Below are 22,058 nucleotides of genomic sequence, written 5' to 3'. Positions count from 1 at the left end.
TTGCAGTTCTTCCGTACATGACAAGACAGGACAACCATATTTACCATTTCTGAAAACAAAGATGGAATTTGGCTTCAGCTTTTATCTTATCTGTGCAGTAAACACACACATACACACCAGTGAAACATGCACAGTGAACAGTGAACACATGTGCCCGGGTATCGAACCCACAACCTCATCAACAGCCCGGAGCTCTACTCGCTGAGCTACCATTGCCCCTAACAGCCAGACATCAAACATTATTTTTTCCTAACAATATATAATTGAGTAATTTAATGGTTCCAGTTCACATGTAGGTAAACTGTTTGGGTATATCCACCATCATTGAGTATTAGAATGACCATGACATAAGGTCCTCTGGTGCTTGTTTGCAAATTAAAAAATGTATTTGTGTCATTCTCAAATTAGCATTTTTAATAAATCCTAAAGAGATGCCTTGTCCATTTCAGACAGAAGGCAATGATTAGGATGCTAGATGGTTTTTTAAATCAGGTGTCACCAATCTTTTTAATAAAGAGCCAGTGTGGCTAAAGGTCTTCATACTAAGCAGGAGCATGCTTCCTATAGCTAACTACAAAGACTGAGACCAACTGATTAAACAAATGGAAAATGGGTGTGCTTGATTATAATGAAAACTTGAAAACTTGCAGCCACTGTTCGGCATAGATTTGTGGAGGCTGATGCAAGAAGGACAGGTGTATGCTGCTGACAGCTGCAATAACAGGAGGAAACGATGCACTAAAACTGTCTGTTAAGGCTGTTAAAATGATTAGTTCTGTCTACAAGCAACAATTTACTTGTTCTGTTAATGAAATCTATCTAAATGAATTCATTATCCACAGTATTGAGCATTTGTTTCTAAAACAAAATTAAGTGAGGACTACAAAAATCTCTCATTGTTGTTACTTCACCAATGTATGTCAGCACATACATTTTATTCATCCCACATCTGCAGGGTCAATCCAACCTTGTTGATTAAAACCCTCTTTGTGTTAATTATCCTCCTGAATTACATGTTTCTTACCCTCTTTGATTAACCTCTTTGTTGTTAGCTGTAAAGGTGAGTTAACCTTTTTCCTTGCTGGTACAAGTTCTACAAGATAGTTAAATTAAATGGAAGAGTTGGAGAAATCAAATCTCAAAACTGTGCATGCATATCTATTTTGTAATGTCAGGAATATTACCATTATATTAATATTTATAAGGTTTACTTTTGTATGGTTTAATTCTATATTGAATATAATATTATTATGTGTATATTAGCTTAGTCTATGTATATGAGTTACTTAAAAAAGATTTTAAAATGACCATTTTTAGGCAAATGTGGGAACACTTCAAACAGTTTCTTAAGCCAGGATACAGTATGATTACACAAAAAACACAGTCTGGAACTGTGGTATAGATCTCAGAGAGTCCCCTGGTGGATGGTCTGACTATGAGGTGCTTGTAACAACAGGGCCTAAGTTTTACTGTGCAAAAATAGGCCTACTGAAATCATGCCAAATGTGTTATTGTTTCATATTAGTTAGTTTTAGTAGTTTTTTTTCCCAGAAAGTCCCAGATCATTTACAAACCGGATTCCAAAAAAGTTGGGACACTAAACAAATTGTGAATAAAAACTGAATGCAATGATGTGGAGATGGCAAATGTCAATATTTTATTCGTAATAGAACATGGATGACAGATCAAAAGTTTAATCTAAGTAAATGTAACATTTTAAAGGAGAAAGATGTTGATTCAAAATTTCATGGTGTCAACAAATCCCAAAAAAGTTGGGACATGGCCATTTTTACCACTGTTACTACACATTTAACAGACGTCTGGGTACAGAGGAGACCAGTTTCTCAAGTTTAGAAATAGGAATGCTCTCCCATTCATGTCTAATACAGGCCTCTAACTGTTCAATCGTCTTGGGCCTTCTTTGTCGCACCTTCCTCTTTATGATGCGCCAAATGTTCTCTATAGGTGAAAGATCTGGACTGCAGGCTGGCCATTTCAGTACCCGGATCCTTCTCCTATGTAGCCATGATGTTGTGATTGCTGCAGAATGTGGTCTGGCATTATCTTGTTGAAAAATGCAGGGTCTTCCCTGAAAGAGATGACATCTAGATGGGAGCATATGTTGTTCTAGAACCTGAACATAGTTCTCTGCATTAATGGTGCCTTTCCAGACATGCAAGCTGCCCATGCCACAAGCACTCATGCAACCCCATACCATCAGTGATGCAGGCTTCTGAACGGAGCGTTGATAACAACTTGGGTTATCCTTGTCCTCTCTGGTCCGGATGACATGGCGTCCCAGTGTTCCATTAAGAACTTCAAATCGTGACTCATCTGACCACAGAACAGTCTTCCATTTTGCCACACTTCATTTTAAAAGACTCCTGGCCCAGTGCAAACGTCTGAGCTTGTGGAGCTTGCTTAGAAATGGCTTCCTCTTTGCACTGTAGAGTTTCAGCTGGCAACGGCGGATGGCATGGTGGATTGTGTTTACTGACAATGATTTCCGGAAGTATTCCTGAGCCCATTCTGTTATTTCCTTGATAGTGGCATTCCTGTTTGAGGTGCAGTGACGTTTAAGGGCCCGGAGATCACGAGCATCCAGTAGAGTTTTACGGCCTTGACCCTTACGCACAGCGATTGTTCCAGATTCTCTGAATCTTTTGATGATGTTAAGCACGGTTGATGATGATAACTTCTAAAGTCTTTGCTATTTTACGCTGGGTAACACCATTCTGGTATTGCTGCACTATCTTTCTGCGCAACAATGGTGGAATTGGTGATCCTCTTACCATCTTGGCTTCAGAGAGACACTGACACTCTGAGAAGCTCTTTTTATACCCAATCATGTTGTCAATTGACCTAATTGTGTTCTAAAAAGTGTTAATTGGTCTTCCAGCTGTTCGTTATATGCTCAATTTCTTTTTACCAGCCACTTATTGCTACTTGTCCCAACTTTTTTGGGATTTGTTGACGCCATGAAATTTTGAATCAACATATTTGTCCTTTAAAATGTTACATTTACTCAGATTAAACTTTTGATCTGTCATCCATGTTCTATTACGAATAAAATATTGACATTTGCCATCTCCACATCATTGCATTGAGTTTTTATTCACAATTTGTTTAGTGTCCCAACTTTTTTGGAATCCGGTTTGTTAAAACATAATGCCATAATCTTCTAGCTGCTTTCTTTGTAGCTAGAGTCTACAAAGCTGCTACATTTAATAAAGTTTCTTTTTGTACTGACTTTATCTACACACAGTTAAATTCGATGGGTTCTTTTAACACATCATTACTTCACACTTGTTTCTATGTTAATGAGTTAATTAGTTGGGTAAACTGTGCTGGGAGCAGGGAAAACACTGAAATGTGTAGGAGAGTGGGCCTCCAGGACCAGGGCTGGGGACCACTGCTCTAAACAAAGCAAAATCTCAGTGTCCGAAATTGAGCCCTCTTGTTTTCTGCCCCATCTCTTTAATACGTCAGAAAGAACTTATTATTTATTCATGTTTCCATTATATTTCACTTTTAATATTTCATTGACAACATTTGCACTTAAGCAATCAAGAATGGGATCAACATTATGTATCTTGAATATATTCATTAAGTTAAAAATGTATAAACTTTGTCTTTTGTGATCTTAATTTACTTTTACAAACAGTGCGTAAGAGTAAATATATGTTTGTTCACTTGTACATTCTTCTTCCTAATGTGATTGGATTCTTTTTTTTATGAAATTATTTTTTAATATTTCAATAACTTTCTCATGTTATCTGGAATTTCAATTAATTGTATCATAGTGTGCTGCTTTGTAATGTATTCAGCCTAATCAATCTTGCCATAAAAATAATAATTTTAGAGAATGTACAGCATGAAAGTGCGCCTGAATAATCTGCAGGAATTGCTTGATGCAGTCATATCAACATTGACTACAACCTTAAAAGAATGTTTCCAAGAGCTTGTGAAATCCATGCTGAGACTTTTGTGAGAGCAAAAGGAGACCCAACTCAGTATTAGTAGTGTCTTTGTAATATATTGCTCAGTGAGTGTAGTACAGAGTTATATATTTAAATGTAGATTATTCTGTTAGCTAGTAAAACTCATTGTAATGGTAAGTAATGATAAACAAATAAACATTTAATTAAATTTTTAAAAAAGCTTTTTTTTTATCTAATACATTATTAATTTTATTTTTGAACTTTTGGCACAAAATTAACTTCATGCTGCATCTGTTCAAAGTAGCATGATCATTGCTTCACATTTTTAGCCAGCTGTAAACGGACATAAATTGCACAAATTACAGGGAACCACATTGTTTGCCGCAACACTGGAAAGGATTGTTAAAAAGTACAGGTTGTGGTTTTCTCATCAAATAGACTGGCTTTTATGAGCGAGGCCTTGTCAGCTGTCACATATAAGCGGGAGGTTGTAAAGCAAAACTATAATGACATCATTGTAATGAAGCATCATTGATCTTGGGCCTGTTTAATGGAAAGCGGCTAGGCTTTCATCTCCTGCCAGACGCTCTTTTTATGATAACGCTGCTGTGGTCTCCTTCCCGACACCTTTATTGTTTACAGAAGGGACTTAGGAGGCCTTTCGCATGTTTTTCTCTGTCCTCTACTTAGGACTGCTTTAAAACATCAATAACTTTCAGGAATACATGGATGTGAATGCTTTTCACACCTTTTGTTTCTATTTAATCTCTGGTCCAGCTGACCTAGTTACCTAAATACTAAAAGCTTTTTTGTGTGTCTCTTGCTTAGCAGAACTACTAACTGCAATGTACAGAGGCTCCAATGTCACCTTAAAGGGAACATTTTCTCTTGTCCACCATTTGTAAAAGGTCAAAGTTCAGACTTTTTCTTCAGGCCTTTCAACAAACTACTTTAATAAACATAACTCTGACATGTGTGCTTTGGTTCTCTTGGCAACTGTACTTGGCAGACGTCTCTTTCTTTCAGAATCAAACAAACTCAAACGTTCTTTCATTTAGTCATAGCTGGTCATGGCTAAAGTGGGAATACCGTATTGCTTCAAGCACTGCCAAAACGTTTCATGATTGCCTTAAGTATTTTAGTCTCAATAGATTTTTTTTCTTTTCACAAACAGGTGGGGAGTGAACAGGTCTATGCAACTGCTGCAGTTAATTCATGAAATATGTGGAATTTATAAGACACAGTAGGGTGTAGGGGGAAGCTGTCAATGGGTTGCCCTGCTGTTAAATGTCCACAAGATGTCGCTAATATCATAAGGGTGGGTATTCTTCCTCTTACAAACTAATGAAATCAAAGCAAGGTTGAAAACTTGGCTTGAAGTTGATACAGTAGATTATGTTGCTTTCAGAGAAACTGTGTGTAAATAGGAGTGGGAAAAGTGGGAAAACAAAATGTTACTTTCTGAAGACATTCCTTAATTGGTTATGGCCTTGGAAATGCAAAGTATTATCGCATTATCATGTTAATGTCCTGAAGCTAATTAGCCACATGTTAGTGGACATGTGTCAAATTCACATGTTGTTTAAACTAGGGCTGAGCATACTTTGACTTTAATACCAATTCCTAATGATACTTGTTCTGATACGTTTCTATACACATTAACTTTTAAACACGAGATTAAGTGTTCTATATCTTTTATACAACAGTTTGGAAAAAAAAATAAATACATTGAGCTGTAATGTGCTAATATGTTTTAATGGTATCATTTTCGTCTGCCAAATATAGTTTCTAAACAAAGCAGCTTGCTGCTACATCACATAAACTCCACTTACACACTGCACAGGCTGCAGTATCTTCTCCAGCTTCTTACAAAGACCAACAAATTAAACTCCATTCCCACTCACATGTTTCTTGTCCATTTGTTTTTTGTTATTGTGTATTATTGTCTTTTTTTGTTTGTTTCGGTTTAGTTCATTTATGTTTTCTTTTGCTCTGAGTATTTATGTTACTTCTTGTAACAACTTGCGTGGCCGAAACTAACTGTTGCATATTGACTGATTAATTGCACTATATAAGAAACTTCTCTGTTGAAAAATCTCTTTTTTAAAGATACTTTTAGAAAGGAGCTCTTTGCTTCATATCAAATGTTAAATCCAGACCAGTCATGCATTTATCTGGACAGGGATTAGAGATTGCCTTCCTGTACTTTGTTCTTTAAATCAAATAAGCAAAGTATTTCTTAAATGCATACCCCTATTGAATTGAATAGTGTGCTCCATGATAGGTAGAGTAACTAGGGGTTGGGTGCTCTAACCTCATCAACTATGAATGTAAGAATTCAATTAGTGAATATTTATAACTGACACAAATAAATATTTAGGAACGTAATCAACCACATGTAAAAACACATGAAAGATCATGTAATACAATGAATACATGAAGTAATACAATCTATATTGTGCTTGCAGTGACTGAAACTGCTCTGTGTATGGGTTACTGCTAATGACAATGCAGGATCTGTAGCATTGAAAGCATAAGGTTGTATTTAGTGGTACTGTCTGTTGGGCTAGTTAACCACACTGGCTGTTTTACATATACAAAAGAAGACTATTATGTGACTGGCTTAACATTACAGCTCAATAGATTCTCCCCATTTTCTCATTAACTTTAGTAGATTGAGTAGATTAGTAGATGCTGACATGTGACAGTGTTCTTTATTTTAACTTGTGTCATCTATTATATTTCATTTAGAAATTCTAATTAAGAAAACGTTTCATCGGCTACTAGTATTTGTATGCTAAATTTGAAATGACATGGCGTAGTCTACCAGTTTGTCTTAGTCGAGGATTATAGTTAATCTGGGAGCAATCTACCATGAACAGCGACCTCAGTGAGGCTATTGCGAAAATCATGTTTTGAATTCAAGAGAACAAAACATTAGCAATGTCCGACTCAGAACTTTCTTTTGAACCGATTCTTCCGAATTACTCGAATCAGTTACACATCTAGCTGAATCGAATCTGCCCAATGTCTGTCCAAGCAGGCCGCAGTAAAATCATGTTTTTAATTACTTAACCTCACAAATGTGTAAGATAATATCACATTGACTCCATTAGCATATCATGTGACTGAATATGTTTATGTATGTATCCATACATGATGCCTTCAATCGTTTCGAAAATATTGAATTTGGATTCAGATTTATCACCTAATGCTCATTATTTTGCAGCAATGGCAAATAAAATATTTTCTCTGACGATAGAAAACAAATGTAAAACAAAAACATTTTAATTCATCCATGGGTGACACGACTCCCTATTTAACAGTCAGAACACCGTGAGTGTAGAAGCCAGAGGTTTCATGACTTATGTAATGTACTAGGGGGAGTAGAGAGTGAAGACTGATCCATTATGTCAGCCCTCTGTCCACCCAGGAACGTTAGATTCTTTAAAACAGAAAGTTCAAAAGAATCGGTTCAGGAAATTGAATCGAACTCCAAAACACTGGTCCCCAGCTAAATGTTTACGTAAAACGACGCGCAGAGCGTGGGATATCCAATCGGAGACAATGTGGGCGGGGCCCGAACACCTTAACTACAGAGTCGTAACCGCAAACGTTGTTCCTGCGATGCCACCAACTTATTGTGAGTAACGGACATCCGTCTCGCGTTGTACAAATGAACAGCAGTGGCTCAGGAACTGCGACAGACGCGACTATGCAAAGATAGCACTCTCCTTCCTTCTTCCCACGATGGCATGCGAAAGTTTAGAGGACAAGTTCCCTGGCCTCAAGGCCGACTGCCCTCAACTTCACTCCTCCTGCGCGTGTACTAAGAACTGTGGCAGCTGCAGGTTCTTCTTCGGATTCTTTGTTGTCTCGCTCTCTTTACACGTGATCACGCTGTCCTGCTTCCTCGATCTGCGGTCTGAGGTCAAACGCGAACTTTCACAAACGAAGAGGGAGCCGCCGTTCACCGCCGTTGCTGAAGATGAGATGGGACCGAGCATTCGAGCAGACCCCGAAGAAAGAGCCATCGATGTGCTCTTCAGCTCCACCGTAAGCGAAATTCTCCACAGTTGTTTTTTAATCTTGGATGCGGACCACACTTAAGGTGTTGAATCAAAGTTGAATTTTGAACAAGAGTCGAATTTACATCCACAGTGAGTTAACACATGCAGTGTTAGCGCGGGTCAGGCTGAACACAGTTGAACAACGTGAGAGTTAAGTAAACACTGGACCGTGTGTGCCCCAAGCGTTTCTCAGTAACACACGTGTGGCTATTGGGCTGCTCTGTTAGCTGTTGCCGGCTCTCTAGTGATTGCTGTGCCCTAACAATGGTCATCACTGCTCTCTTAGCTGCCAGTGCCTCTAAACCGAGTGTCCTCACTACTGTCCACTATGCGCTCTTGGCTCAGCTGTTGGCTACCAGTGTAACTTCACTGATGCTTATATTGCAGTTATTGAGAGAAGAATAGTGTGTGTGCCCCCCCATAGGAGGATGGGCTAAGCTTTGGTTCCTCTTGATGATCTAACTCCTGGTAGGAGGCTGTAGTCGTCTTTGACTTGCTAGTTTCACAGTAAAGTGTTTTTTTTTTTTTTTTTATTATTATTATGCTAGCAAATAAGCTCGTGCAATAAGAGCTTTCATTGAGTTTTGGTTACATTTAAATCACTATAGTGATTCAATATTATTTTGTCATTTATTTTTATAATATACCTGAGGGGTTAGTATGCTGAATACCAGTGAGCCACCGAACTTTAGGAATCAGTCAAAGCAAACCTTTATGTCTGACTGGAATAGACTGACCTTAATTCTGCATGTGATTTCTGACATTAAAAAATGCATGAGAAGAAGCAATTTTGTCCTCCATAGTTTGAATGAACTGAATATAAGACAGAATATAAGGGACAAAATACTTCTTCTTAAGCTTCTTCTTCTCTCAATTTCTTAAACAATTTGCATTTAAAATAGGTCAGATGTCACAGGTTCCTCAAGTACAACAACACATCTAGTAGACTTGCTTTACTCTGTATCAGAATGAACGGCTCTGTGTCTTCCATCACTACATAACACACACAGAAGGATTACTCATGTTGGCTGAGCACAGATTTAGTCTGAGAGAGCTTGTGTTTGCATTCAGTGCTTCACTTGGATCAGCAAGTTCTTATTATTTTTGAAAGAAAAAAAAAAGATACAGCACCACATATTTGTGAAGCATACTGCTTCCTTTGGTGTTATCCACAACAGCATATAAACCACTTTTTTGGCTTTGTTAAATGATGTCCATTGCATATAGAGCTGCACTGAGAGTGCAGTTTATGAAATTGTACATTTAATTGCAGAATAATCTCACATTTTTACTTTGACCCCATGTAAGACTCTTGCTTTACAAAGTTTTAGGCTAAATAAGAGCTGAATATATCTATTAGGTTGAATATCTGGACCTGTCAGGGAGTCCAGATCACATAATCACGGTTGTGACAGGCAGAGAGTGAGGTTACAAGCTACAGCCAATGAGAGCGTAAAATACAGGATGAGGGGACACCCGGGGGAGGAGTTGTACATCAACAAGTGTAGCTACAAGAAAAGTATAGTGGTCTGTTTTGTTCCATGTTGTCGCATAACAACTGTGATCGCTTGGGTTTATTTTTTTCATTTTTTTCATGTTGGAAGGAAAACGAATGTGGTTTTTGGAGATTAGACGGAGTCATCCGAGAATCCTCCTTGTGAAAGATTATAATTTGAGAGTAATCTGTTAACATCTGTCACTTATCAGTCGTGTAGTGCGCAAACCACAACAACTCAAAGATTCCTGATTACAAGTTGTGCAGTGTGAACAGAACGGCAGAATGAAGACTTTGAAAGCCACAGTGTGTACATTTGGGAGGCTCTTGGATGTCCTCTCCCATTCACACTAGTTTTTATTAGCTTGTCAGTTCTTATTCGGGTTCAGTACAGAGCAGAATTAGAATGTTTGTGTTTGTTGGGAAAAGTCTGGTAATACGTTGTAGTAATAAATGCATAAATGTTAAATGTGCTGGTTGTCAAGCCAAAATACGGTATGTATGGTCACTCCCTACATTTCCCATTTCACCACACTTCGGAGTGAAATGGCAAAGAAGAGCCTGCTCTACTCTTTGTGGGGTCCAGCTGTAGGTTAGCTGCATATGTACTGTAATCCTTTACAGTAATGCTATCTGCTAAAGAAAGAGGAAAATTGCACTTGGGGAGACCCGTCTCACTTGAATGTTAACAACTGGAGCGTGATAAAGCAAATATGCATAATAGATGGAACAGAGAAAGCCGAGCCTTGGCGGTGCTGCAAAGCAGATGTTAGGCTGGATCTACAAGGCTTGTTTCATCTGTTTCTGTAGTTGTCCCAAATTGGAAATATTTGAATCTACAATGAATAGAACTGCATGCCATATGGAAGATTTAGGGAGCAGTTGACCATGAGGTAGCAGGTGGAAAAACATTAGCCAAATTACTAGCAGGTGCACCAGCTTGTGTAAATTTCGTGGGCCTTGGATGAACATCATGAACTTGGATGTATGCCACCCAAATTTGATCTGTGGCTATAGAGTTGCGGCATCATGCTTTGAAAGGGTAAGAGATGGAATTAATCATTAAGTTCCAGACAGTTCACGCCACTGCAATGGCATGAACACCCCCACCCCCAAAGAACAGAGCGGAGCATTGTACTTGTTCATTATCAGCTTTTGATTAAGTGCACATGCAGGCTGTATTATTTTCTAATGATAATGGCAGATGATTAAGATTAAAGATAAAGGAGGGCTGAACATGCCTAGAATACTAATAACTTAGATTGCCCTGATGTTTTCAGTATAGTTAAATATTTGACATGCTTTCAGTTGTGTATACATTTTAACAATGTTTTAACATTTTGTTCAGCTGCTGAGCAACTGCAGTTTCTATTACATTTCATCAGTAGAATAGTATGTAATTCTGTGGATATGATTCTCTTTACGTATCCTCACTTTAGTAGGTTTGTTCCTTTTTCCTTTATTCATAGTCAGTTTTAAATGTATATCTTCTACTAGGATGTGTACCAGAAACCTTGGAGATCGGAATTCTAATGTTGGTCCATGATTAAAGTATGTAAAGCCTGTCAATACATCCAAATAACAACTGTTAGTTGAAAAATGCAGTGCACAGGGCACTGGCGCTTGCCATTGTGCAGGGATTAGTACTTCTAAGTGTGTGTAAATATCGACAGTAAATATCCTCATAACACAAATTCCACTGCTGACATTATGGAGAAATGTAATATATTTTTGTAGAGGGTATCATATACAGTAAAATGAATAAAATCTAAATACTATAATGTGAAATCATGGTGTTACCTAAATATTCCCCTCTTCCAGATCATTATAAATATAAAATAAATATCGTTTGTTTGAAATATTGGCAAAACCATCTTTCAAATGGTGTTTTATTTTTGACCATGTCTTTATCAATGGCATGGTTTTCCACCAGATACCAGTATTCTGTTCTTTAATAATCTATATAAGCTACATTACCCACTGTGAGCGTATGCTATTTCAGAGGTCTTATTATTTGTTCTTTCCTCTGGGTGTGTGAGTAATTACAAGATTTCATATCTTTTGTTTCTCTTTGATTTTTGATCCAGCATTTTCTTTCGGATGGATACCAATCCTTAATTGTCACAATACATTTGTATATTGATAGTTCTTCTGAGATGGATCCTTTGTAATAAGCACAATGCACCAGCACAGTTTTGCCCAGTGTTTTACTATTTAGTCTATTGTGCACATCGCCAAGTCCAGCGAAACAGGCCAATCGTATTTTCTTCCATTCTCAGCATCTGTGGGATATGAACTTGCAATGTCCAGAAAAGAGGGTTAAAAATTGCAGCCACATCACTTGGAAACCACCTCTGACTCTCTCTTTGTAATACAACGTGAAGTTCGTTAGTGCTCCAAATACTGCCAATACCTAAAATATACAAAAAAAACGTATCATTATAAGTAATTGTGATGACGTTATTGTATCGTTTTTGAATTAATGGCAGCTGTTGCTATGCATATAAATCAGGTACAGTTAGTGTTAAAAATGACCTCTGTGTTAAATACCTGACATTGTTTCTGTGGTTGTTTTTAGTGGGCAAAAAAAATTGTCTGAGAAATGTCAGTGGTATTTAGGCCAGATGGCGATGCTCTGTGAGGTGAAAAACTTGTGCAGCTGTAAACATTTAACGGCGGTGCTGTCCGATCCAGATGTCTGCATTAAACAATCGTGATTACAGATACCACAGTTTACATAGCTGAAGAAACAGGAGCATGTGGGCTCAAATAGACATGTCTCACTTGCGGGCTGCCAGACAGCTTCACTTTGAAGATTTAAAAGCGCTTTAATTAATTGTTTCTTCTTTTTATGTGCATGCCTTAATTGTTGGCATTCCAACACCTGCTAGCTTGAAGTGTCACCAAGCTTTTAATCAGGGCCACAGAGGTACAGAAAAACCCAAATTCTTCTTTGAGAACAAGGCATTCAGTGTTAACAGTGTGTATATGTGTCTAATATCCAAAGTAATTTATTCCAAATGTTCTCAAATCACTATGTATGTGCAGCAAAGGATTTTTTTTGACAGATTTCCACAGTGAAGCTTGAAAGTTGGCCGTGAGAGCAGTTCAGAAAACCATGTGTTGGAGTGTTCATTGACACTTCGTTGACTTGAAACCCCTATGCCAGCACCTGGGCCCATGCTGTGGAAACACCTGCAGACCAAATGAACAATTTCACTGAATGGGAGAACATCTGGTAACGTGCACAGATGAGCCATCCAACCACACAATGCAGCCTCAAGTTTATACATCCAAACAACTGGATGTTCTTGAACTCAAGATGACTTTTGCATGGCGTTCCCAGTAGTCAGTGGCCTTGTCCATGGCAAGTATCCTTACAGGCTGTTCTCCTAAAGCACTGCAGTCCATTCTAGCTTTAGGTCATAAAAACTGAAATGACCCAACTGGGGAAGTGAGGGCAAAGTCCATGTTTTAGAAGTGCACGACTTTGGTTGCATTAGCGGATCACTCGGAAGAAAAGAAAACTCTGGGAATATTTTCAGCCAGTGCTATCAAAAAAGTGTTTTCATACACATGGCACGCGCTGAGAACAAAATGAGGGGGAAAATGTAATCCACCCAAATGATTTCTTCTCAACATCATTTTCAAGTGTCACAGCATCGAACACGCCAAAACGCAGCGCATGTCATCAAACGAATGGTGTCCTTTGAACAAATCGGTTGCAGATGTTGGGAGCGCAACTCCAAACGATCAAATTGTGTAATATTGCACAATAATTCATGTCTGCCCCTTGCACAATGGGTCTTTGGAACTCCTCCAAAGAGAATGTGTGTAAACTAGCTGACAACAGTGAGCCATACCTTGAAGAAGTTAAACCTGGCTTAATGGAGCAGCATGACCCAAACAGGGTTACTCTAGAACGTGCTTGTACCCTTGGGCACTCTTCCAAGTGCTGTCTTTTCCATGAACGGTGAAAGTCTGTTTTCCATCAGGCACATGCAGAGAGACCTTTCTTATGTTGGAAACAGCCAGACAGTACAAGCCATTGGGGCTATTAAGAAGATTTCTCTTTGCACCCAAGGACCTGTGGCACTGATATCATCTGATCAGCCATTTGATATCAGTGCACCTTGTATGAAACATTTACAGGGTTTTACAGTGATTTAGGAAGACAGTGAACTGTAACGTAGATGTCTTCAAAAGCTGTACATGGGCCCTAAGAGTCATGTTGCACAGTCTAGACGAGTTGTCCTGTTTTCTTGCCACGGGTCAGTGTAAGCGCCATTCAGCAGACTGCTTTCAAACCAGTATCAGTTGAACCCATTTGCCTTCTGCTCACCTACAGTCCCAAAGGAATCAGTATCCTCCAATGAAAACCTAATATCATCTAAAATCTTATCTCTGCAGGCTCTAACAAAGCAAATAAACGATATGTCATTTGTGTCAGTTTGTTGCATTGATATGAAAAATAGGTTCTGCTGCTTGAATATAGGTCATGTTAGGTCATCTGTAGTGTCACATTAAGACACCTGGGCTATTCTCAGTCCAGTTTTCCCTTTAGTTCATCTGTGGGAAATGGACACCTAGTTCCTGCTCATAGAGATGAATTTAGACTTGCCACCTGAGAACCTTTTTTTTTTTTTTTTTTTTTTTTTTTTTTTTTTTTTTTCCTTCTTCTTCTTCTTCTTCTTTTTTTGTAATCTGGTAATTCATGCCAGTATGAATAGGACAGAAACCAGAAAAACCAAGAATGAGTTTACTTCTTGGATGAATGACAAATTTCCACCTTTTGTATACGAAGGTGAAATTCTAAGCATTTGTGTTCATGCAAGTGTCTGAAACCTGAAGCAGACAAAGGTGTCTCTGGTTACAGGGTGACTTACAGTAGCAATGATTTAGACAATTAAATACTTGTTCTCATGTATTCTTTTCTCCATCTTTGGAGATTTCTCTTTTTACAAACTAGCTTTGTTTGAATTGTGTACTCATGGGCACTTGGTGGGGTTGTTGGGGGAGGATTGTCTTATTTGCATATCTTCTCTATGCTTAAAAGGAAATTTAGCTGTGTGTGTATTTACTACTGTTAATTGAATATAAATATTACTGTCAGTTAGTGTTATTATAAATGTAAGCTTTTGCTAAAAGTACTAAATCTTAAAGTTAAAAAAATCTATCAGCAAGCAAGTAAACTGGTAGTCTCAACAAAAACCCAGTAATACATTCTAGACTGTAGATTGCAAGAAGTGTCATTCACTACCCACTCAAGTAAAACATTGGGTCATATAAACAGCATTAGTAAATGTAAACCTCATTGTACAAAAACAGTTGTGTTGAACTGATTAACGGTTAGCTATAAGCAAGGGCAGGGAGCTCATATTTTTTTGTAGCAAGTCTACTGTCAAAACACTCTCTACTCTGAAAACTCTTGAAATGTTTGGATGTTGTGCAAAGGTTCTGAATAGGGCTGGAGCTCGTAGCAAATTGCAAACACAAAAAAATGCCATTCTCTATGGAACAAAATATTGAAATAGTCACAGATGGACCTCTGTGTTAACGGCTACTTCAAGAGCTTATTGGCAAAAGATGTTTTATAAGGAGGGAAAATTAAAAGTGTGGGTAGCACAGGTGCTTGCCTATTAAATAAACCACATAAAGCCCCGGGACTAATAACCCCATTGTTGTCAAAAATGTTTGGTTAGCGTGAACCATGTCTTGATGCAAAGACATGCTTTCCAAAGACATGTTTAAGAGACTGGTAAAGCCTACAAAAGCATTTCTGAAGACCTGGGTTTACATCAACAGTTAGACAATCTGTCAGTAAATGGAGAAAATTCAGGAACATTGCTACTATCTCCAGGTAGGTGTCCTATTGTGCAGATGAACTGTGGTAATGATGCGTCAAAAGCTGTGGCGAGAGCGTGTCAACTGAACATCGTTTGCCAAAAAGGTTGATTTGATGATGATGATTATCAAAGTTTAATACAAATGTTTGCACTTTGGGTATTAGCTCTGCAATATGCTCTGGTATTGCTAAAACCTCACATTTACTATTTCAGTTTCTTTTAATGTGGAACTCTTAATTGCCAGTTTTGATAAAAATCACTTGGTGCTATATGAATAGTATGAAAAATGCCCGAATTATGTCAGATTAATGTTCATGTGATGGAAATTATGTTGACAAACAAATAGCAAACATGGAGTAACCATACAGTTTTATGTATTCTTTCCATTTTCTGCTGTTTGGACATGATTATCTAAACAAATGCTGTTTTTGACAATTTAAGAATAGCAAACAAAGCACAACATCAGATTCTGAAGATTTTCAATAAACTCTGAAGATCTGAAATAAGAAGACTTTTTCTTCTTTACAGGCAGAGATACCAGCACAAAAGCATGATTTCATCCACTTCACAGAAGAAAACACAAATGTTCTCTGGAGAACAAAAAGGGCAGCCAAAGGTAAGGCTTTAATTTTTCTGAATGATGTTAATATCCAAGCAGACTGTAAAAATATAATTTGCTGTTAAAGTTTGGAGATCTCTGAACTGTTATGCTTTTGATAGGTTTGGGCAGCAATATTTTTGTTTTCAAGTTTTATTTGAATGCTAAAAGTTAAATAAATTGAAGTATGGTGACTGGAAGACTGGAAATTCTTTACAAGAGGTATCTGGACATGTTGGCATTTATTCAGTTGTTGTTGTGTGTGTTTGTGTGACTAGTGTTTTGTTGTTTTTGTGTGTGTTTATTTTTACCCCTTCTTCTTCGGGGGGGTGACCTTTTCCAGTGCAGCCATTAGCTGCATCAACATATGCATTGCTGATCTGCATTAATAAGCATCAGAACATTTATAACTGTGTGTGCCTATTTCTTTTATCATTTTAAGCTTTTGTTTTTAATGTGGTGTATAGCTACAAGGGAAAACCAACATGTAATTCTTGAAATAAGAATATAAAAATGAGACCATGTTTAACAGAGAGCCCACTTTTGCATGTTGCACAATTACTGTGTTATGTAACATTGCCTAAAAGGCAATGCATAGGACTGTATATACACGTATGTCAGGGATTTAGAACATTGGGTTGCAACACAAATGGTAGCATTTATTTATGTCCCACTTAGCCAGTTTTAATTAGCTACAACAACATAGTCTAGGTTGGTGGTATAGAGTTTTAAACTGTACTGTATACATATGTTTCAACTCTATAGTCCTACCTAACCTCACTAGGGTAAATTTATATTTTGGAAAAACATTTTTGGGGATGCGATAGATGAGCAAATGGCACATGCCTTGCTGTTTACTGTAGTGTACACAGTCACATTATTTCTGAAACTGGCCAGGTTGCCTTCTCTTCTTGATTTTAATTCTCTGTAAAAGTTTATTGGCTCTGAGATCAATGTCTGTTCTAAGTGCATTGTAATATCTCAGTCAGTGATCCATATGCTCTGTGCAGCTATGTCCTTTTGATGTTTGTCCTTTGAATGCATGCAAATCCCCAAGTGCTCATCCACTGTGATAATTGCTCACATCCCCTCCAGAGATCGTCTCGCAACAAGTGCTACAGTATGCCAGGATCATGATAAATTTTCCCACATTCTATTGCGTGACAATGAGCACTTCAGGAAAGTGCGCTGATTTTGTTTAAAGGAGCAGGGGAGAGTAAAAAAATGTACCTTGCAAGACTTTTGCTATAAATCAGTAATAATTTGGACTCTAAACAATAATTACTCCCAGGCTGCCTGTGCACACCATACAGACAAAGCCTTCTGTAATCTCAACTCCAGATCACAAAAGCCGACTGTATTTCAGACGTTTGCACTCATAACCTGGACCAGATTTCAGATAGGGTTGCTCATTAGGACAAATTCATGTGGGTGCATCCAGTAATTCATGTAGAGGGGGGGGGGGGACAAAAATAAATACTGGCCATATGTCCCAGGGGGGACTCTGGCTGTTAATGTTGTAAGGTTAAACTGCCTTTGTAGTTGTAACGACACACTATACATTAACCTAGAGGAGCGCACGTAAAAAGGATTCTTTTGCAACATGCAAGTGTGTAAACTTTACTAGTCAGACAGGCGTTGTAGTGATGCCCACCTCCCTGGACAACACATGAATACGTGCACACACTTTCATCTACGTTTTCCATCTGGGCTTAATTCAAAGGAAAGGGTTTTGGCAGGATAATGTATCTCTCTAATTAACCTCTCGAGTTCCATTGCCGGCTAATGCTTCAGGCACATGTGTATGTGCGGGAATCCACACTTACAAGCTGTAAGTGCACTGAGTTACCTGGGCCAGGGTTTCTGACCACATCATTAAAATGCAGCTCAGGTCTTCTGCAAAGAGTGTGTGTGTGTGTGTGTGTGTGTGTGTGTGTGTGTGTGTGTGTGTGTGTGTGTGTGTGTGTGTGTGTGTGTGTCTGCAGGCCATTTCTCAATGGTACAAAACAACTATGTTACTTTTGTAAGATTACTAGCCAAGAGAGGCACAGATACGGTTAGAGCTGGACAACAATCAAATTTGGCCCAAAAAAACAACATTTTGTTTATTCTGATGACGTTAGTACTGTTATGTTTTGTTTTCCCCCCTTAAAATTTTATCTTGTTTTACTGAAGCTGCACTGGTCTCTTATCTCAAAATAATGCAAATGGTTTATAGAATTGCAAACTGGACTGGCGTCAGAGGCTACTAGACAGTTGTTCATTACTGAGACATGTACAAATGCAACACCTTAAACTCCAAATTTACAGCATTTATTTACTGTGCATCAATCATTTGTTGCCTGTATACATGTCTCAAACATATGAAAAGAACTGCTAACTTCATTTAAAATCTCAAAATGCAAATATTTCAACAGGTCTGAAGTTTTTTTGTTTTTGAAGTTTTGTTCTGGCAAAGCTTAGAGTTTACATTACAGGGGTAAACCTCCCTTCAACAAGGAGTGACCCAAAGTAACAGCTTTGTTGAGTGTTAGTGTTGAGTAGAGTGTTGAGTAGGAATCGGTCAATCATACAAGCTTTTGCTGAAGTGTAGCACTGTGGCTACATGTCTATTATAAATCATTTGATCAATGTTAGCATGTGTTGGTAAGTTAGCATGGTAGACTAGTCAACAAACTATGAAGGAAAGAACTTTCATTTACTGCTTAATTAATCTGCCTGGCACTTCAGACATTCAGTCACAGCTGAAGGAGAGAAGAAAAGAAATCGCTTTATAAACAAGCTGTTCTCTATTGTTTTTTTTGTTTTTTTTATGCAATTGTGGAAATGAACAGACACAGCTGACACTTTCTTTGAATTCAGGCAAAGGGGCAATGCTGGAATAAGAGACAAAAATCTGCCTTAATTCTGATTTAGTTTGAGATATGAGAAATCTCTCAATTGAAATAGGCAACATTTTATTCTTTTTTTTTTTTTTGGCCGTCAGCATGCACTACTGCAAGGGCCTATAGCTGAAAGCTGAAATATTGGCAATCCCCTTTAACTAACACTCATTAATAGTAATATGCATTGTTTTAAAGGTATTTTGTTTAGATATCACAATTATTTTTTCATACCTCCCTTAATTTGTATCCTTTTTCAGAACCCAATGGAAAACGGAAAAAAGGTAATTTCAGCCACCCTTGTATTTCATTCAAAAGCAAAACTTAAAGATACACTGTTATTCCAAGCTATTTCTTAACTAATAGATATAACATTCCTTTAAAAAATTTTTTTGTTCATCACATAATACTTACACAATAATTTCCTTATTCCATAAGATGTTTTATGGAATGGAGACAATTTTTTCCATAAATCTCCTTCAAGTCTGTCATTGTTAATGTAGGTATTCTACATGCACACACATTTGTTATGCATCTAAAAAATAATAATTTGTTATTACTAATGTTTCTTCTCACAGGCAGAAAAAGATTACCAGGTGCACCTGGCCCACCTGGGCCTCCAGGACCTCCAGGGCCACAGGGTCCCCCTGGTATTCCAGGGATTCCTGGTATTCCTGGCAGAAATGATTTAGGCCCTGTAGGGCCACCTGGACCACCAGGGCCAAGGGGTCCTCCAGGGCCACAAGGACCGGCAGGTAAAAAATAAAATAAATAAATAGATACACTTTTTTTTTCTGAAAGCTATGAAAATAAATCTCTAATTTTTTCCTTCTCAGGAGCAGTTGACAAAACCAAGTCAAGGGAGTTCCAGGTATGTATTTAAGCAGGAAGTGGGCATAATGTTATGATGATCATTGTTAAGATCTAAGAACATTTAAATCCAAACACATTCTTACAAGTTACTTATCTGTTTGTTTTAGCCTGCTGTGGTACACTTACAAGGCCAGGAGACAACAATATTAGTGAGAGAAGGTAAGGTTAATATTTCAGACATATTTTTGACATTTGATCCAATGACTTGACAGCTTATTGATGACTTTGATCTTGTCACATTTTTACAGACGTTTACATTTTCTATGACTGGTATTAAGTATATTCCTTTTTCTCACACTGAGATCTTCCAGAGGGTGTGCTGAAAAACTGGAAAATGGTTTCCGTGCACCACAAGGTTTTCAAGATGCACTCGCGTTCTGGAGAGCTCGAGGTGCTCATGGATGGCATCTACTTCATCTATAGTCAGGTAGAAGTGAGTACGCTCCTGGGCCTCTTCTTCCCGGCATGCGCCTCTACATTATTACATTTACAACAAGGACTTCCCCTGTTAAATCTGTGCACTTGGTCCACTTTGACTAGTCAGTGAAAATAAACCGTGCGCGCACGGGTGTGTGTCTACATGCATAAAATCCCTGATTTGGTATGATCCATGCCCTTAAATTTAATGTTTAAAAAGTAAATCACTAGGGCTGTAAATCCCTTTTTCGGACAGTATGATTCAACACTAGCAATGTGGGACATCCACCTAGTCGTTGTTAAAGCTCCTCCCACAGTGTGTGAAGGAGGTTGCATCTGAATAGTTGAATTCATCTTTTTTTCTTATCCACTTTCTTCCGTTTTGTGTGATCTGTAGCTTGTGCCCTAACTGAATATAGTGACCAAGCTTGTGGGCTATATTCCTGCCAGCTAAAAATCAGGAAAATAAAACTTACTTCAGCACAATGCATTTTTCATTACAATGCTGGTGATTCAGTGCACCAACATAGTGCTTCTGAATCAAACACTGTGGAAATTATATTCTGTAACAAAATGGGGTTGCATGACCTTTATAAGTAAAGAAATTTGGTTATTGCTTTCAGTGAAGTAGAAATGTGGGCAAGCAAGCTATGGAAGTTAATGCTGGGGTTACCTGTTACCATCTTTATTTGCAGGCTTCTATTCTGTTCACATTACACCTTACTCGCCCAATTACCTGTAAACTGTAAATTACCTGAAATCACAGATTCTAGTTGAGCACTTTCATCCATATGCATCGTATAATGCAAATAACTTTACAAAAATTTTTTATAGATTAATAAAACATATGTTTGCATGGATACTTGGAAAATAAAGGGGATGTGTGATTGTTAAAAAAGAATGCATTAAACATTGCTTCTTATTCTGTGTTTTTGTGTTTGACCAGATCTACTATCTGAACTTCACGGACATAGCAAGCTACGAGGTGCTGGTGGATCGCACGCCCTTTCTGCGCTGCACATGCAGCATTGAGACTGGCCAACGCAAGTTTAACACGTGTTACACAGCTGGCGTGAGCGTGCTTCATGCCCACCAACGCATCTCTATCCGTATTGTTTACGAGGACTCCCTAATCAGCATGACTGATCACGCCACTTTCCTGGGCAGCGTGAGATTGGGAGATGCTCCGTCTACTGGTCTCTCATAAACACTCAGAACATTCTCACCCCCTGTGTATAATCACCACTCTATACATTGCCACACATTTGCACTAAAAATAATTTTAGGCCTATACCTATTAATACTGCTTCCAATAGTGTTTCCAAAGTAACAGTTCAGTTTATGAAAGTCCTTCATTTCATGATGTACATAAAATTATTTTCTCAGTGTGTGTATATATGTACATAAAATAGAAGATACTTTTTTGTAAATTGATTTCTCAAGTACAATAAATACTCTAATTTCTACTCTAATCTATTTTCTGTGGACTGTTTTTATTCTGACCTGAAATATGACTCAACAGTGTATCACACAGACAAATTCTGTGGCTCTGTGGAGATTTAAAGAAACCAGACAACACAGACAAAACTTGGCCAAGCTACTCCCAGGCATTTGCTGTTAAGAGGCCATGAAATGAAACATGGCACCAGTTCCTCAGTTTTCTTTTTCTTTTCCCTTCTTCTCACGCTCTCATATTCACATTTTATTTTGAATCCCAAATTACTTGAATTTATGGCTAGTGACTGACACAAACACTAACAAGCTCAAACAAATCCTGTATGATTAAACAAACCCTTGGCTGCTCCATATATTTGACCACTGTTATACAACTTGACTGGTTTATTGTATAAATGGACATTATTTGATGGAGAATGTTGTAAACTTGGTTCAAGTGGTATCCTAGCACATGGTTTAAAAAAACAGCCTTCAGTAACAC

General features: G+C 38.0%; 1 protein-coding gene across 3 annotated transcripts; it reads left to right on the top strand.

Moving 5' to 3' along the window:
• Positions 1–7,530: 7,530 nt before the first annotated feature.
• LOC140540966 (uncharacterized) lies at positions 7,531–21,594 on the top strand. 3 transcript variants are annotated; one of them, XM_072663457.1, is made up of 8 exons: positions 7,531–7,997; positions 15,881–15,968; positions 19,093–19,116; positions 19,411–19,587; positions 19,669–19,703; positions 19,813–19,864; positions 20,017–20,138; positions 21,069–21,594. In XM_072663457.1, the coding sequence occupies exons 1-8, from the start codon at positions 7,692–7,694 to the stop codon at positions 21,327–21,329; spliced, it is 1,065 nt and encodes a 354-aa protein (XP_072519558.1). In that variant the 5' UTR covers positions 7,531–7,691; the 3' UTR covers positions 21,330–21,594. The 3 variants fall into 3 exon arrangements, with proteins under 3 accessions (XP_072519558.1, XP_072519557.1, XP_072519556.1); XM_072663456.1 differs by having other exon boundaries at positions 20,008–20,132; XM_072663455.1 differs by having other exon boundaries at positions 20,008–20,138.
• Positions 21,595–22,058: the final 464 nt, after the last annotated feature.

This window comes from Salminus brasiliensis, chromosome 19 (genome assembly GCF_030463535.1).
Source record: "Salminus brasiliensis chromosome 19, fSalBra1.hap2, whole genome shotgun sequence".
NCBI classification, from domain to species: Eukaryota; Metazoa; Chordata; class Actinopteri; order Characiformes; family Bryconidae; genus Salminus; species Salminus brasiliensis.
The sequence above is the reverse complement of the archived record's forward strand: the minus strand, read 5'-3'. Positions and strand labels throughout refer to the sequence as shown.

What these genes read in the sequence shown, in the direction of transcription:
- LOC140540966 (XM_072663455.1), top strand. Translation starts at nt 7,692, where the DNA reads ATGGCATGCGAAAGTTTAGAGGACAAGTTCCCTGGCCTCAAGGCCGAC. An exon ending in CAATGGAAAACGGAAAAAAG is followed by an intron (nt 19,117 to 19,410) that starts GTAATTTCAGCC and finishes TTCTTCTCACAG; the next exon opens with GCAGAAAAAGATTACCAGGT. An exon ending in TCATCTATAGTCAGGTAGAA is followed by an intron (nt 20,139 to 21,068) that starts GTGAGTACGCTC and finishes GTGTTTGACCAG; the next exon opens with ATCTACTATCTGAACTTCAC.